The sequence below is a fragment of the Miscanthus floridulus genome, chromosome 6, assembly GCF_019320115.1.
Source record: "Miscanthus floridulus cultivar M001 chromosome 6, ASM1932011v1, whole genome shotgun sequence".
NCBI classification, from domain to species: Eukaryota; Viridiplantae; Streptophyta; class Magnoliopsida; order Poales; family Poaceae; genus Miscanthus; species Miscanthus floridulus.
The window spans coordinates 83,664,535-83,678,567 of NC_089585.1; the positions used below are offsets into that span (position 1 = coordinate 83,664,535).

Genomic DNA, 14,033 nt, shown 5'->3' on the forward strand with positions numbered 1-14,033 from the left:
CTGACCTAGGGTTTCGCGTCTCCATCGATGGTCGTCCCGGATCAGTCGGGCCCCGCGCGCGGGTGATGCACCGCCGCAGAACTGGCCCTGGCATGGGCGCCGGCCCTGGCGGTGCCCGCCCCCGTCGACGAGCGTCTCCTTGTGCCATCGCCCGAGTGTCTCCCTGCGCCGTCTCCCCACCTCCGTCGCCGGCGGGCCCTTCCTCCGTCTTCCTATTACAGGTTCTTCTCTCCCTCACCTGTTACGGATCTAGGTCCCACCCAAGGCAGAGCAACCTGCCTTCTTTTTATGAGGAGGCCTACGGCAGCAAATTTGACATCGCGCGTTCCATGGATTTCGTTCATGTGGGCAGCGGGTTGTAGCCTTAATGCTCTATCTGTTCTTCTTGGAGCCTGTCAGTTCCCTGTACGTTGTTCCTATATTTTTTATGTCAATCGAAGTTTAGAATCCTTGTCAATGTTTCTTGATCCATGATTTTGCTTTACAAGTGGCCGGACTCACCGGGAGCGGGTGACTGCACCAAGGGATCGATCCTGTGGTGCGTTGATTAATTTTAGGTTTGCAGTATCTGCTTCCATGTATATTTCGGCTGTTGATTTCAGTTCTATTGATCTTCTCCCTATCTATTGCAGCAGTGTGTGTCAGGATTGCCATCAGATGCTTCCTGTGCCCCTATCTAAGAGAGTCAAAGCATCTTAAATTTGAACAAGGAGGAAATATCCTTTTTTCCCTGTTGACAGTTTTTTTTTTACTCCAACTCTAGAAAACGAGTTTGAGCCTTTCAGCCTGTTCGCTTGTTGGTTTCAGCCAGCCCAAACCAGTCAGCCAACAGTGTTTTCCTCTCACAATAAACCAGCACCAGCCAGCCCAAACCAGTTCGAAAACCAACCAACGAACAGGCCGTTTGAGGATGTCAGTTGCGCTTTCGCGTATGGCTGGGCATTCCAGAAAGGCTATCCTGTATATCGGCAATCCGGCTTCTCTTCATCTCTTGTGCTGTTGTGCATGTGCAATGTCAGTAGCGCGCAGTGGTGTGCTCTCCATTACTCTGGCCGGGCAAACCGGCACAGCATTTGACCTCCATGATGTCTGCACTCATGTATCGCACTATCATATGTGCTGATGAGAAGCATGCTCATTGGACCGGACGTGATGGAAGGAAGGATATACGGCCAATCAAATTAGCAGACGGCCGGACGGATGGACCATGGATGTCGTGCTCAAAAAGAAGGATCTTGGCCAACCAAATTTACTGCGCGCGCGGCGGCTGCACTTTGCGTCTTTGCCACTTCCCGTCCCGATTGTAACATTCGTCCTTTTCGCTTTATTTATAATTCGTATTTTTTCAGTCAACGAATATTATTTTTCTCTCACAACAAATTAGTTAACAGTAGTCATGGCTTATCAACTAAACAAACAGACCAATTATCCCATCGGCCAACGCTCTTGCTCATCATTCGAGCCTAGAAAAGAGTAGATATACGCAACGCAGCGCATCCAGGTTCAGCCGGCAGCCACCACCACCAGGTGAGCGGCTAAAAAGCGGCGAGACTACTGGCCAATAATCAGCTAGGTATACGTACAGTATGTTGGTATCGCTGCTCAGTCCTCACTGGCGAGCCTCCGTCGCGTACGTCCACTCCGATCCCCCATCCTCCCCTGCCCCGCGCGCGAGCACGCCGGTCGTGCCGTGCAGCGTGCATGCATGGCGACCGAATCAACCTGACGTCCTGCATAACGCAGGCGCGGCAGCACCAGCATGCGACGGTATATAGTGGCGGACACGTACGGGGACGGGGACGGGGGCACCGTCGCAAAGCCAAAGCGCCTTCCTTCTCTTTTTATCCCTTTTTCGTTTCCTGTCCAGATCGCCGACTAGAAATATCTCCCGACGCGAGCTATCCGTCCGTCCGGCGTCCGGATGGGTGGGCGCGGCGGCGGTGGCGGCGGTGCCGCATGCACGAACGAGTGAACGACGACATCGGCCGTTCCAGCCGGCGACCAGCAGTGGAGTGGAGCGCTACTGCTGCGCGTCGCGTCCGCGCGCCTGCGATGGAGCAAGCAGCGGCACACTGCACACCGGGCGAGCCGACGACGACGCGACGGCCTACGCGATCAGTAGAGTGGAGTACTGGAGGCGGGCACGCGAGGGTCCAGAGGAGTGTGACCATGCATGCACTGCCTCTCCACTGGCCAGTCATCAGCTCAGCTGATCCCCACTCCCAGCGAGGAACCGGGCCATCTGCCGACTTGGGTTGGCAGGTTCCTTTGCACCAAAAGCGACAGGCACTTGCGGTGATTGTGCCGCTTTGGGAGGCACGCGCGGACTGCTGCCCGATCCTGCAATCCTGCCGGTGCCGGACCCGGACCCCGACTGATGATGAAACCGAAGAGGTTTCAGGCTCGGCGGCCAGGACTAGCTAGCTAGCTACGGTCTTCTTGACTCTTGAGATGCAATACAATCATACAAGGTGTGAGTCATGACGCCCATTGGTGGAAAATGTTACAGCTTACAACCTGCTGGACTCCTTTTTTATTTATTTATTTTTTGCCTTAACAACCGTACTCTAAAAGTTGCCTTACTTTACCCTCATCAGGCCGTAATCCACTTTAGTGTAGTCTAGTACACACGGATTACTTTCTCATGCACAATCAGCTAGTCCTGTCATCAAGAAACGGCCACGTTGCGGGCGTTTCCTTCCGGACATCCACAGAGCATGTCTATATTTTTTTGCATGTTGGCAACCGACAGGAATTAGAGAAATGGGTGGTTGCCCATTTCGTCCCCCAATGCAATGTCTCTCGTAGGAAAGTTTTGGTCATATAAAATTCCCCCTTCCCTAAGGCTAGGCAAACACATTTGGTACTTGTCCCTGTCCTACTACCCCTTGTGTCAAATGAAAATGCTTTTCGTTAGGAGAATCAAGTGCATGCCCCCGTCGAACATTGGGGGCTAATTTGAAAACTCAAATTCTCTTGTATCTCTGACTTTTCCCAGGATAGAAAATTTATGGGAAAATAATTTGAATAATTATTTAGTTCATTATGGAGGGGTTTTCCATCCCTGGGCGTGCCTCCCCTTGCTTCCAAATTAGCCCAGGATGGGAAGGGGCGGCGAAAGGGCAATGCTCATGCGCAAGTAGTTATAGTCGTGCACAAAAATGATTACAAAAAATATATTGGTTTTATGATATATTAGAAACTAGAAGGATAACATGCGGGTTGTTGCGGAGATCCCGGATGATTTGAAATGAAATTAGATTATTTATATTTACTTGCACAAAGGGATAGACTATCATAAATGAATGTTAGTGTTGTATAATGTGGTACGTTGACCTAGATAACTAAATTCAGTGAATGATATGACTCACTAACGTGAAAAAAATGCAAGAAAAGATAGATAATTGCATGTGTTAGTGAGCTGCTGATATAAATACGTAGCTTGCATGGAGAGATAGATATTATATATATATAGATATTATAATGAGATTTGCAATATCTAGATTATAGATTGTCATTAAAAAAAGATGCAGTCATTCTACATCTAAGAGCATAGATGCAGTCATTGCTATGCTATGTACTCAATCTAGTCATAATAACTGGCGCTTTGCAATATAGCCTTGGTCGCTACTTTTCATAACAATATATTTACAAAATATAACAATATACAGTGTCGAGTTCAAGATGCCCGGTTATCTCAATGCACCGATTAGTCAGCCGTTCGAGCGGCCCAACTGGCCAAGGCCCAGCGACTGTGGCCCGCCTAAGCACGAAGGTCCCTGGCCAGACGCCAAGGCAAGCGGTCTAGCCACGACCTCTTCCTTCTCCTTTCACTGCAAGCTATGCAGCCACGCTCGACCACTCCCCCGTCTCGAGCCCTTGGAAAGAACCGGGAGAGGCTAGACGCCACCCAGTACACCTGCCCTGACAGAGGCAAGCACGCTTCGCTCCATCCGCCAGGACAGAGAGGATGGCCATCTCGAGGCAGACGCCATCCCTGCGCACCCCTGCGCAAACAAGACTACACAACGAGGTGGTGACGACCCGAACGACAATGCACCGTCCAAACTCAGGGCGATGGGATGGGCGCACAGCCCCACCTACTACGGGATGGGTCGCACGACCCCGGCCTTGACTTCACCGGACCGACCAGGCCACCGAGGACCTCGACGTGGCCACCCAGGGTCGAGGCCCGTGACATCACGACCAGGAAAGGTGACCGACGACCCGAGAGCGGCTACCTGCTCCCTCACTGTCACCACGATGCCACCGGGAGAACAGGAGACGATGATGAAGGCCACGGCAAGACCATGTCGCACAGTCGTTGGTGAACCACCACCGTGCCAACAATGTTGTCATGACCAACACTGTAGCATCACACCACACCATGCCGCGACGTGGGAACAAGACCGTGACGACCACGACGGAGACCATGCATGAATGTACGATGACGCCAAGACAAGACAAGATGGATTGGTGGCCAAGTTTACTCGTTTCTCCCTCCCTCGGGCTCTCGACCATTCGGGTTGGGAGAACGCTTCTCCCCCGTTCGACTGGAGGAATTCTGGAGGAATCTGGATGAAAAACACTGTTCCGGATGAAATGTTGTGAGAGAAAAATACTGTTCCGGATGAAAAAAGAAGCGGGTCAAGCCGGGTTTAAGGGGGCCTGAATTCTATAGAAGGGGAGCCAGGCCTCCCTTCCAGGAGGACGAACTCTCGAAGACTTCATTCGGGCATTCGTTCATCTCACTCCTCCTACCTCAATTCCTTAGCTTACACACCCCCATTATAAGACTTCAAAGCACTTGAACCGAGGAACATGAACTCGAACCATCTCTGAGACTGGGCGTAGGGCTTCGGCCTGAACCAGTATAATTTTTTTGTGTCTTTGCGTGCTACCATCATCTTCCTAGAGCAGCACGACACACGTATAAATTCACTAATCGGTTGACAAAACACCGACAACAGTAATAATAAAAATTATTTTTCGATATAGAGCTACATGCACAATTTTCAATATCTGAAGTTCCAAACTCAATACAAAGATGTACTAGTATCTACTCAATTTGTTCCGAATTATCAGTCGTTTTTGTTTTTTTAGATACATTGATTTACAATTTATAATTTAGAATGGAGTGAGTAATAAAAGTTAGGAATGATGCAGACAACCAAATTAGGAGTAGTTGAACAGGTCTTTCGCTAGGTTTACAGATTATCCAAGCAAACGGTTTCATTAGTCAACCTTTTAATGATCTTGACCATTGTCATGATCTGTTGAACTAATGGTCCTATACCAATGAACAAAATGAAAAAAAAAACTGAAAAGGAGGGGGTGTCAATTTACAGTTGAATTTGTGAGGAAAACTAAGTTTTTTTTTTTTTCTCGCCTAAACTGGTGCCGATTAGGCAAGTTTCCGAGCTGCTGCTTGTACCTTTTGTCTCACCTCAGACATGATTGTCAACTCAAACCTGTCTTTCTCAACTACCTCTTTTCCCACGTTGGCGAGGGTTACCAAATATCAAATCCGACACGAATGTGACACTTTCCCTGCAACTGGGAAAGGAGCAGAAACCTCCTGAACATCAAATCTTTATTCTCCCATTAGCATCATCCATCAACCCCACTATTGATACATAAGAACATCATCATCCACTGACCACTACAACAACTCGGTCTCGATCAGTAGTATCTCCCAAACATATACATATATTCGTATCCAATAACCTACGCCCTGATCGTTTGGGCTGGTTTGGCTTATAAGTCATGGCTGAAAGTACTGTTGGCTGGTTTGGTGTGAGAGAAAAATATTATTCGTTGGCTGATAAGTCATGGCTTATAAGCCAAATACGACCGAACGAACATGCTGCTAATTCGAATCCATGTCTCGTGCAGAAAATCACGAAAAGAAAGGAGAAGATGAGGTGAAATTCAAACGAGCGTGTACTATTTGCAGTTGCTTGCATGTCAATGGCCAAATGGGCGCCACTGGCATGGTTTCCCGCCATTCACCTCCTCGTGCAGTGGCACCTGATGCAGAGGAAGACGAAGCAGAGCAGCCTGTAGCCGACCACGAAGCCGATCATGACGCCCAGGTTGCTCCATCGCATGCCCTCCCGCATCCCCTGCTGCCGCAGCAGCCCCGCGCCGTCGAGCACGCAGAGACCCCCCGCGCCGCCGGCCGAGGCGAGGCACTCCCTGGCGCCGCGCGCGCCGCCGTACTCGTTTACCACCAGGGCCTCGAACGGGTACTTGAACAGGCTGGCGTAGTGCATGAACACCCAGTAGCGCGGGATGTTCTTGCTCGCCACGAAGTAGCCGGAGAAGAGGAAGAAGCAGCCGATGAGCCCCGCGACGACGGAGTTCCCCACGATGTAGTTGGGCGCCAGCGCGCTGAGGCAGGCGACGAAGGAGTTGGCGGTGAGCATGACGAGCCAGACGACGAGCGCGAAGTAGGCGAAGGCGGCGGGCTCGCGCGACAGGCCCACGAGCCAGTACACGGGCGCCGCGTAGAGCAGCGCCGCGGCGAGGAGGAAGGGGAGGAAGACGACGGCGTTGGAGGCGACGTAGGAGGACACGCGGTAGGCGCCGCGGGAGGTCTCCCGCTCCAGGATGCGGCGCTCGTGGAGGAACACGGGCAGCGCCTCGGTGGTGGAGGAGAGCAGGTAGGTGAGATTGAAGGCGAAGAAGCCGAGGCGGGACTGCAGGTCGGTGGTGCCCAGGAAGATGCTGCCGAGGAACGCGCCGGCCAGCACCGACTGCGCCATCCGCGCCGCGAACAGCTGCGGCGTCCGCAGCACCGTCTTGGCGAACCGCCCCGCCAGGATGCGCACCTCCGCCGCCGGCGAGTTGGCGTACCCCGTTCGCCGCGCGGATGCGGGCACCGGGTTCGCCGAAGCGGCGGCGGCGGTGATCGTGGTGACCGCAGTGACGTCGGGCTTGAGGGAGTCGATGGTCTCCATGGCGTACTCGAGGACGTTGACGTGGGCGGGGATGGCGTGGCCCGTGGCGATGAGGCGTGACTGGAGGAAGTCGAGGGAGCCGTGGTGTCGGACGGCTCCGTCTGCGAGGAGCACGACGCGGTCGATGAGCTCGAGGATGCGGAACCCGGGCTGGTGGATGGTGAGCACGACGGTCTTGGCGTGCTTGGCGGCCATGTCCCTGAGCATCTTGACAATGTGGAGCGCGGAGCCCGAGTCGAGCCCCGACGTGGGCTCATCCAGCAGCAGCACGGCCGGGTCGTGCACGAGGTCCATCCCGATGGACACCCGCCTGCGCTCGCCGCCGGACACGTCGGCGACCCTGGACGCCGCGACGTGGCCCAGCCCGAGCTCCGCCATGAGCTCCCGCGCCCGGTCTGACGCCGCGCCGGACGACGACGGCCCCCCTCCACCGCCGCCGCCGCGCAGCCTCAGGCGCAGGCGCGCGCTGTACACGAGCGACTCCTCGGCGGTGAGCGCCGGGAACAGCGCGTCGTCCTGCGGCACGTACCCCGACACGCGGCGGAACCTGGCGGCGTCCATGGGCAGCCCGTTCACCAGCACCTCCCCGGCCGCCACCCTTGCCGGGTCCGCGGACCCGGCCAGCACCGACAGCAGCGTCGTCTTGCCCGCGCCGCTCGGCCCCACGATCGCCACCAGCTCCCCCGGCGGTGCCTCGCACGTGACGCCGCGCAGCAGCAGTCTCTGCTCCTCCTTGCCCCCGGCCCCGGCTGCGGACCACGGGAAGTAGCGCCCGCCCCGCGGCGGGAGCACGTACGACAGCGCCCTGGTCTCGATGCGGTACCGCTGCCTCCGGCGGCCGCCGCCGCCGCTGTCGTCCTTGCCGCCGCCCTGCGACATGACCGTCGTCGCCTCCATCGGAGACGGCCGCGGCGCCGAAAGCCGAAAGGTATAAGGGCGCACGCACAGGTGGTGGTACGTGGTCGGGGAGAAAGAGCAGGCGGTGCGGACGTGCGGTGCTCGCCTGATCGGCTCGGCTCGCAGAGGAGGGTGAGTGAGGTGAGGAGGGTTGAGCTACCGGCACCAACCTCGCCGCGGCTTATGTACTCGCGGGTGTGGTGTGTTGTGTTGTGCTGTTGGCGCGGGGGCGCGCGCACGCTCTTAACACCGGGCGGGGCGTGCGGGGCGGTGCGACGGTGTCGGGTCGAGGGTGGGCTCTGGTTCGTCGCTGGGTGCCACTGCCACCGCACGGGCGTTGTTTAGGGTTGCTTGTGTCCCGGGTGGACGTGCCGGTTTGCATTGGGCCGGGGCCAAAACGAACGAAACGACCATGCTTGCGGGATGGGTGTACCGAGACCCTTCAACTCGCGTGCGTTTTAATTTGTGAGAGGGATGGGTGTTCGCCTGGGTTACGAAACTGGCTGGACGCAGGATCTTTGCGCGATTAAGTTTGTTGAGGGTTGACTCGCTTGTTTATCATCTTCTAGTCTACCGATCAACATACCCGTGCCTGCCTGACCGTGGTCGTCGTCCAAGGCAGGTGAAGTGAGGTGTGCGGTGAAGGCGTTTCTGATGGCCTGCACTTTGACCAGGCCGCCTCGTCGCGCCCGGTTGGTTGGGGTTGGCCTCACGGCTCACTAGTCACTACCCATGGGCCGTGGCGTGGTCTAGCCTGCCGTACGAGTTCAGAGCCAAACTTCACCAAAAGGACGCAGAGATGTGGAGCACATATTTCTTGTTCTACTACTACTACTATCTATCTTTAGTTTCCACACCATGCATCTTGTTGGAGGAACAGACATATACGGAAGCCAGTTTTCGACCTATCTGAAGAACACCTACACACTTGAGACTCTCTTAGTTAAGTCTCCTTCAACTTGATTTTAACCTTATCAACTAATACCTAAATTAGCCAAGCATTTTAGGAAGAACTCTTCTTCATCATATTCTAAACCGCTTCACTAGTTCACTGTGAGATCAGATCAGCTGAGCCGCCAGGGGCCAGGGCACTACACAACAGTCTACACTGTGTTTTTGCTCATCAGTTCTTGCATGCATGTGACATCAAAATGTAGCTGACCAGCTGTGCGTTTTTCTTCAGGAGAATAGAGACCAGAGCAGCAGTCGCTCGATCGATTGGCTCGCTTGGCCACTTCACCCTGCACTGCGTGATGATCGATGAAGACCGCAGCAGCACAAGCACGTTCATGGTCCCGACCTGCAGAATTGGCTTAGATGGCCTGCCTTGTTTCCCAAAACATACACCTGGTCAAACACCTACCGCACCCTGCTGCCGTGCAGGTGCATCAGTGCAGGCCGCGGATCCTGGCCAACGTACAGCATGAAGAATCTCGTTTCCTCCGGTGAGATACCAGAGATCATAGGCACAGCAGATGGACTGCATTTCGTTGCGGATGCATGCATCAGCCGTGATGTACGTATCTCACAGGCTCAGCAGCAAGTACACGGCAAACACAAAGGCGCTGCTAACAACTGCCAGTCTCATGAAGCCAACTGGCTCTCAAGCGTTTGCCCCGAAGAGGGTTTAGTTAGTTTCTCGGAAGCGTGAGCTTTTGGAGAGCGAGCAAGACCGATCTAAACGAGAAGGATGCAGTGCACGGCGCCGCAAGCAACTACTGCATCTTGTTAAAACGCATGGTGGTTTTGCCGACTGTCTGTTCCAGATAGCTAGTAGCTGCTGTGTGCTCCTCGACATTTTCACCTGCAATTGCAAGGCAAAAGAGGGTCGCCAGCCGTGCCAGCCCATGCATGCGTGTTTAAAATGCGCGGCGGGTGTGTGCGTTAGCTGGATCCTTGGATGATTGATCCATCGAGGCTCAGGCAAGTTAAGCTATACGGCCTCTTGTGTGCTGCTGCGCTTGCTCAAACTTGCAGGCAATCTCTCGTGCAGCTGGAGCTCCAAATGCAGATGCAGAGTGGAGTATATATAGATAAATGTATGTATAATGTGAGCAGGTGACTGACATCGTGCACCGGGTTTCGTCGGAACGGCTCTGCCGGGTTTCATTTCTTCCAAGAAAAGAAACTCGCGCATCGATGCCGAGTTTTTTCTGACATTTTAATCGCCTGCGGTTGCACTTACAGTTCATGGGAGCAAGCAAAGATCGATCAGGCGGGCCATGCTTAAACTTGGTTTGTTTATTTGGACGTTGCGCAACGATATGGAAGATCGGTGTTGATAAGGTGGTTCTAAACTCCAAAGGCTGGTTTATTAAGCATGATTGGTGTTGGAAAAACACCAGCACGGCAGCCACGCTACGCTACACTCGCCCGTTTTTGTTGGACACAATGAAGAGGTGGTGACTAGACATTGGGGAGGCACGCTTCACCACGCCCATGTTCGGAATTGGGCAAATAACCGTGCTGTCTAAACCATGAAAATATTGAGTTTGTCAGCGTAACAACCATGTGTTTTAGCCAAAGGTACCACATGGTTGTTTGTTGGCCGTAAAACACACAATTTATAACAGAGAAAAAATCTTGTGTTTTAGCACAAGCTAACACATGGTTATTGGTTGCTTGTATAACACATGATTTTCAACAGAGAAGAAACCATGTGTTTTAGCACAAGGTAACACACGTTTGATGCCTGCCTCTAAAACAATGGATTTTTTAAGAAGGCCCACGTAGAGAAAATCTGTTATAATTTCTGTGCAACCAAAGTTGGCACATTAACTAAAATGACAAAATGACTCATTTAACAGCAGGAGCCCATAAGAGAAGCTCAAAACCAAGAATACATAGGAATATAACTAAAATTACAAATTGGCCCATTTAACAGCAGCAGCCCATAATAAAAACCCAAAACCATGAATATATAGGAATATAAAGACTTGGGAGAGAAGCCAAGCAAAAACAGATCTGCGTGGGAGAAGCCTCTGCTCTGCTCACACAGGGCAGAGGAAAGGGGGAGACATTAGATTGCAAAGAAGAACAGAAAATTTCAAGAAGAAGAACTAGAAGACTGATACATACCTCATCAGCAAAGGTTAGTATCCTAATTTTTTGAGTCTACTTTCTGAAAAAACAACAAAAAAAAAACAATAGCAACTCAGATCAAATACTAGGAGAATGTAGATCCATGAAAAAGACATTCAGGATGACAAAGATGGCCTGTTGCTTGTGCTTGCTACAATAGCAGGGCGTGGCCCTGGTTGCTCAGTGTGCATAAGAAGCAGGTCCAGCACTTGGGGGGTTCAACCAATTATTTTGATCACACCCTAGTTCCTCAACCAATACTTTGCAGGGTCTGTTCATGTTGAAAATTTCAGTCACCTCAAGAAACACTGTCAAACTGACCGAGATGGAAAATTGCAACTAAACTACTAGTGCACACCTAAAAATCAAACAAGCAACTCCTCAGAAAAATCGAAGATGCAGAGCAGTAGCTTCTAGAACTCAGGGCGAAACTAAAAATAGCAACCAAGCTGCTACTGGGACTGCTGTGTTGTTCCTGCACAAGACAAGCATAGCCACACCACTCAACAATCCTCAACTAACCCTCAACTAAAATTATAAATATATGTCTTATGCATTTGTTATATTCCTATTGTAAATAAAATACAGAACAAAAATAAGGAAATTGCACATTTGACATAGTGCAACTTGTACTTGCTGCTAATGCAATTATATTGTACATGTATACAATTTAAAAATCCGGCTCATGCAACTTGTACACGCAAAGCAGGGCAAAGAGGCAGAGATCATATCGAAGAGGAACCACAAACCTCAATAGCCAAGGTTAGTACACCGATCATTTGAATCCAATCTCATTGTGTGTTAGATGAATGGAATATGTAATAATGAGAAACCTTCTAACTGTGAAAACATGAAATCTGAATGTTATAACAGAAGATAAATATAGAAAGAAGAACAAGGCAGCAGGAAATGTCAGAGGCACAATATCAGATTCAAAATTATAAGGATATAATTCGCCAAGAAGAAAGCAACAATGATGTAAAATTACTCCTAATTCAAATTAGTTGACACAAAGAATAAATAAATGAGAACTAATGGTGTCGGTGCAGAAAGTGACCAACAAGTAAATATTTGTAGTTTTACCGTATATTATGATCGGAGGTGGCCTAACACTCAATGACACAGAGTTTATACTGGTTCAGGCAACGTGCCCTACGTCCAGTTTGAGTCGGTCGATGACTTTATTCCTAAGCCCAGGTGCTCGAAGTTTGCAGTGGGGTTACAAACAAGAAGGAGAAAGATAGGGTGCACGAGAGGTCCGGTCAGCTCCGGTTGGAAGGGCCGAGAGCGACAGGAGCTCCTCTATGAGCTAAGTGTTCAAGCGTATGCTTGAGGTCTGAACCTGACGGTTCTGTGGTTGTGAGCTAGTGAACTTGATCGATCTGGATTAACTTGTATGAACTTGAATCAACTTCGTCTCTTGGGAGAGAGCGCATCCCCTTTTATAGATGAAGGGGATGGCCTTACAAGTGAGAGGGAGAGAGTTCGTATGCTTCTAAGTCTTGTTGCCCACGCAGGCGGGTATAGGAGGTTGGTAGGCGCCCACAACACTGTTGGATGTCGATTGTATGTGGGAGGTTACGTCATCTTGTTTCGGATATGGCAGATGTCGGCACCTGCATATACTGTTGATGCCTAGAGGCATATGAGGAGTCTCACCATGTTCACTTGGTATGGTAAATTCCGGCGCCCGCAACACTGTCGATGCCCAGAGGCATGTAGGGGGCCTTACCATATGGGAGTTAACAACGCCCACAATACTATAGAGGAAAATGTCGGCGCCTACAATACTATTTGTGTCAGGGCGGTTACAGAGTGTTGTTCCTATAGGTGATAGGGTATAGTCCCTGATATCATGGTTTGACTTGAGCGCCTTGCCTTGCTTTCTCCGTTCGTTCCCTGGTCCCTTCTGGGCGGGCGTCCCAGGTCGGTTGGTCCCAGTCGGCTCTGGTTGCGTTAGTCAGAGAAGAGCAGTGAGAAGGGTCTTTGCATACCCCGGTCGGAGACATAGGGTCGAAGTCTGAGGTAGTGCTTTGCCAGGCCTTCCAGTCGGAGAAACCATCTGGAGACGCTGGAGACCGAAGTGAGCGCTCCGGTCAGAGAGGTGGGCCAGAGTCCGAAAGCGGGCGTGGTTCCTCCTCGGCCTGACCTTCTGACTGGTGACTGGACCGCCCTCCTAGCCTATTGTTTTAGACACTTGGGCTGGCCCATGAGTTGTGTGTTGTCTGCTTGGGCCGAGCCTTTGCGGGGAAACCGGTCCACGAGGGACCCTGGGTTTATGAACCCAACAGGAGCCCCCGGGCGATTCAGGCAGAATCGTCTGGGGGATTTTTTGCCTCGACGGCGGGTGCGCACGAGCGCACCCGCAGGTGTAGCCCCCTAGCCCCTAGGCGGTTCGGGCAGAACCGTCTAGGTGGTGTTTGTTTAGCGGGCGTGTGTGTGTTTTTCAGTCGAGACGGAGTCATCGACCAAGGCGTCGTTGCGCAGCCAAGGCGGTTAGTTTCAAAGGATTAGGTGAGACGTAGCTTGTGGGTCCTAGCATCAGTGCGCGCCGTGGGATCGAGTGAGGCAGTTAGTCTTAGGGATCGGACGAGGTAGAGCTCGTGAATCCTGGCGTCGGTGCACGACATGGGATCGGTCAAGTCAGAGTCGTGGATCCTGGCCCCGGTACAGCCCGCGCAGCCGAGGTAGTTATTTTTGGGATCGGGCGAGGCGACAAGGTGGTGCTCGTGGATCCTGGCGTCGGTGCAGCCCGTGCAGCCGAGGTAGTTAGTTAGTTAGTTTAGAGATCGGGCGAGGCGGCAAGGCGATTCTCGCGGATCCTAATGTTGGTGCAGCCCGCGCAGCCGAGGCAGTTAGTTAGTTAGTTAGTTAAGGGATCGAGCAAGGCGACAAGGCATTGCTCGTGGATCCTGACATCGGTGCAGCCCACGTAGCTGAGACAGTTAGTTAGTTAGTTTAGGGATCGGGCAAGGCAACAAGGTGGTGCCCATGGATCCTAGCGTCGGTGCAGCCCGCGCAGCCAAGGCAGTTAGTTAGTTAGTTAGTTTAGGGATCGAGCGAGGCAGAGCTTGCTGATCCTGGCGTCAGTGC

The 14,033-nt window shown here is 52.2% G+C and overlaps 1 protein-coding gene across 1 annotated transcript; it reads right to left on the reverse strand.

The window, feature by feature from the left end:
- Positions 1-5,581: 5,581 nt before the first annotated feature.
- Positions 5,582-7,995, reverse strand: LOC136458498 (ABC transporter G family member 10-like). Its single transcript, XM_066458439.1, has one exon. The coding sequence runs from the start codon at positions 7,857-7,859 to the stop codon at positions 6,009-6,011; it is 1,851 nt and encodes a 616-aa protein (XP_066314536.1). The 5' UTR covers positions 7,860-7,995; the 3' UTR covers positions 5,582-6,008.
- Positions 7,996-14,033: the final 6,038 nt, after the last annotated feature.

Bases quoted from the DNA above. Each gene is read 5' to 3' on its own strand.
- LOC136458498 (XM_066458439.1), bottom strand. From the start codon at position 7,859: ATGGAGGCGACGACGGTCATGTCGCAGGGCGGCGGCAAGGACGACAGC.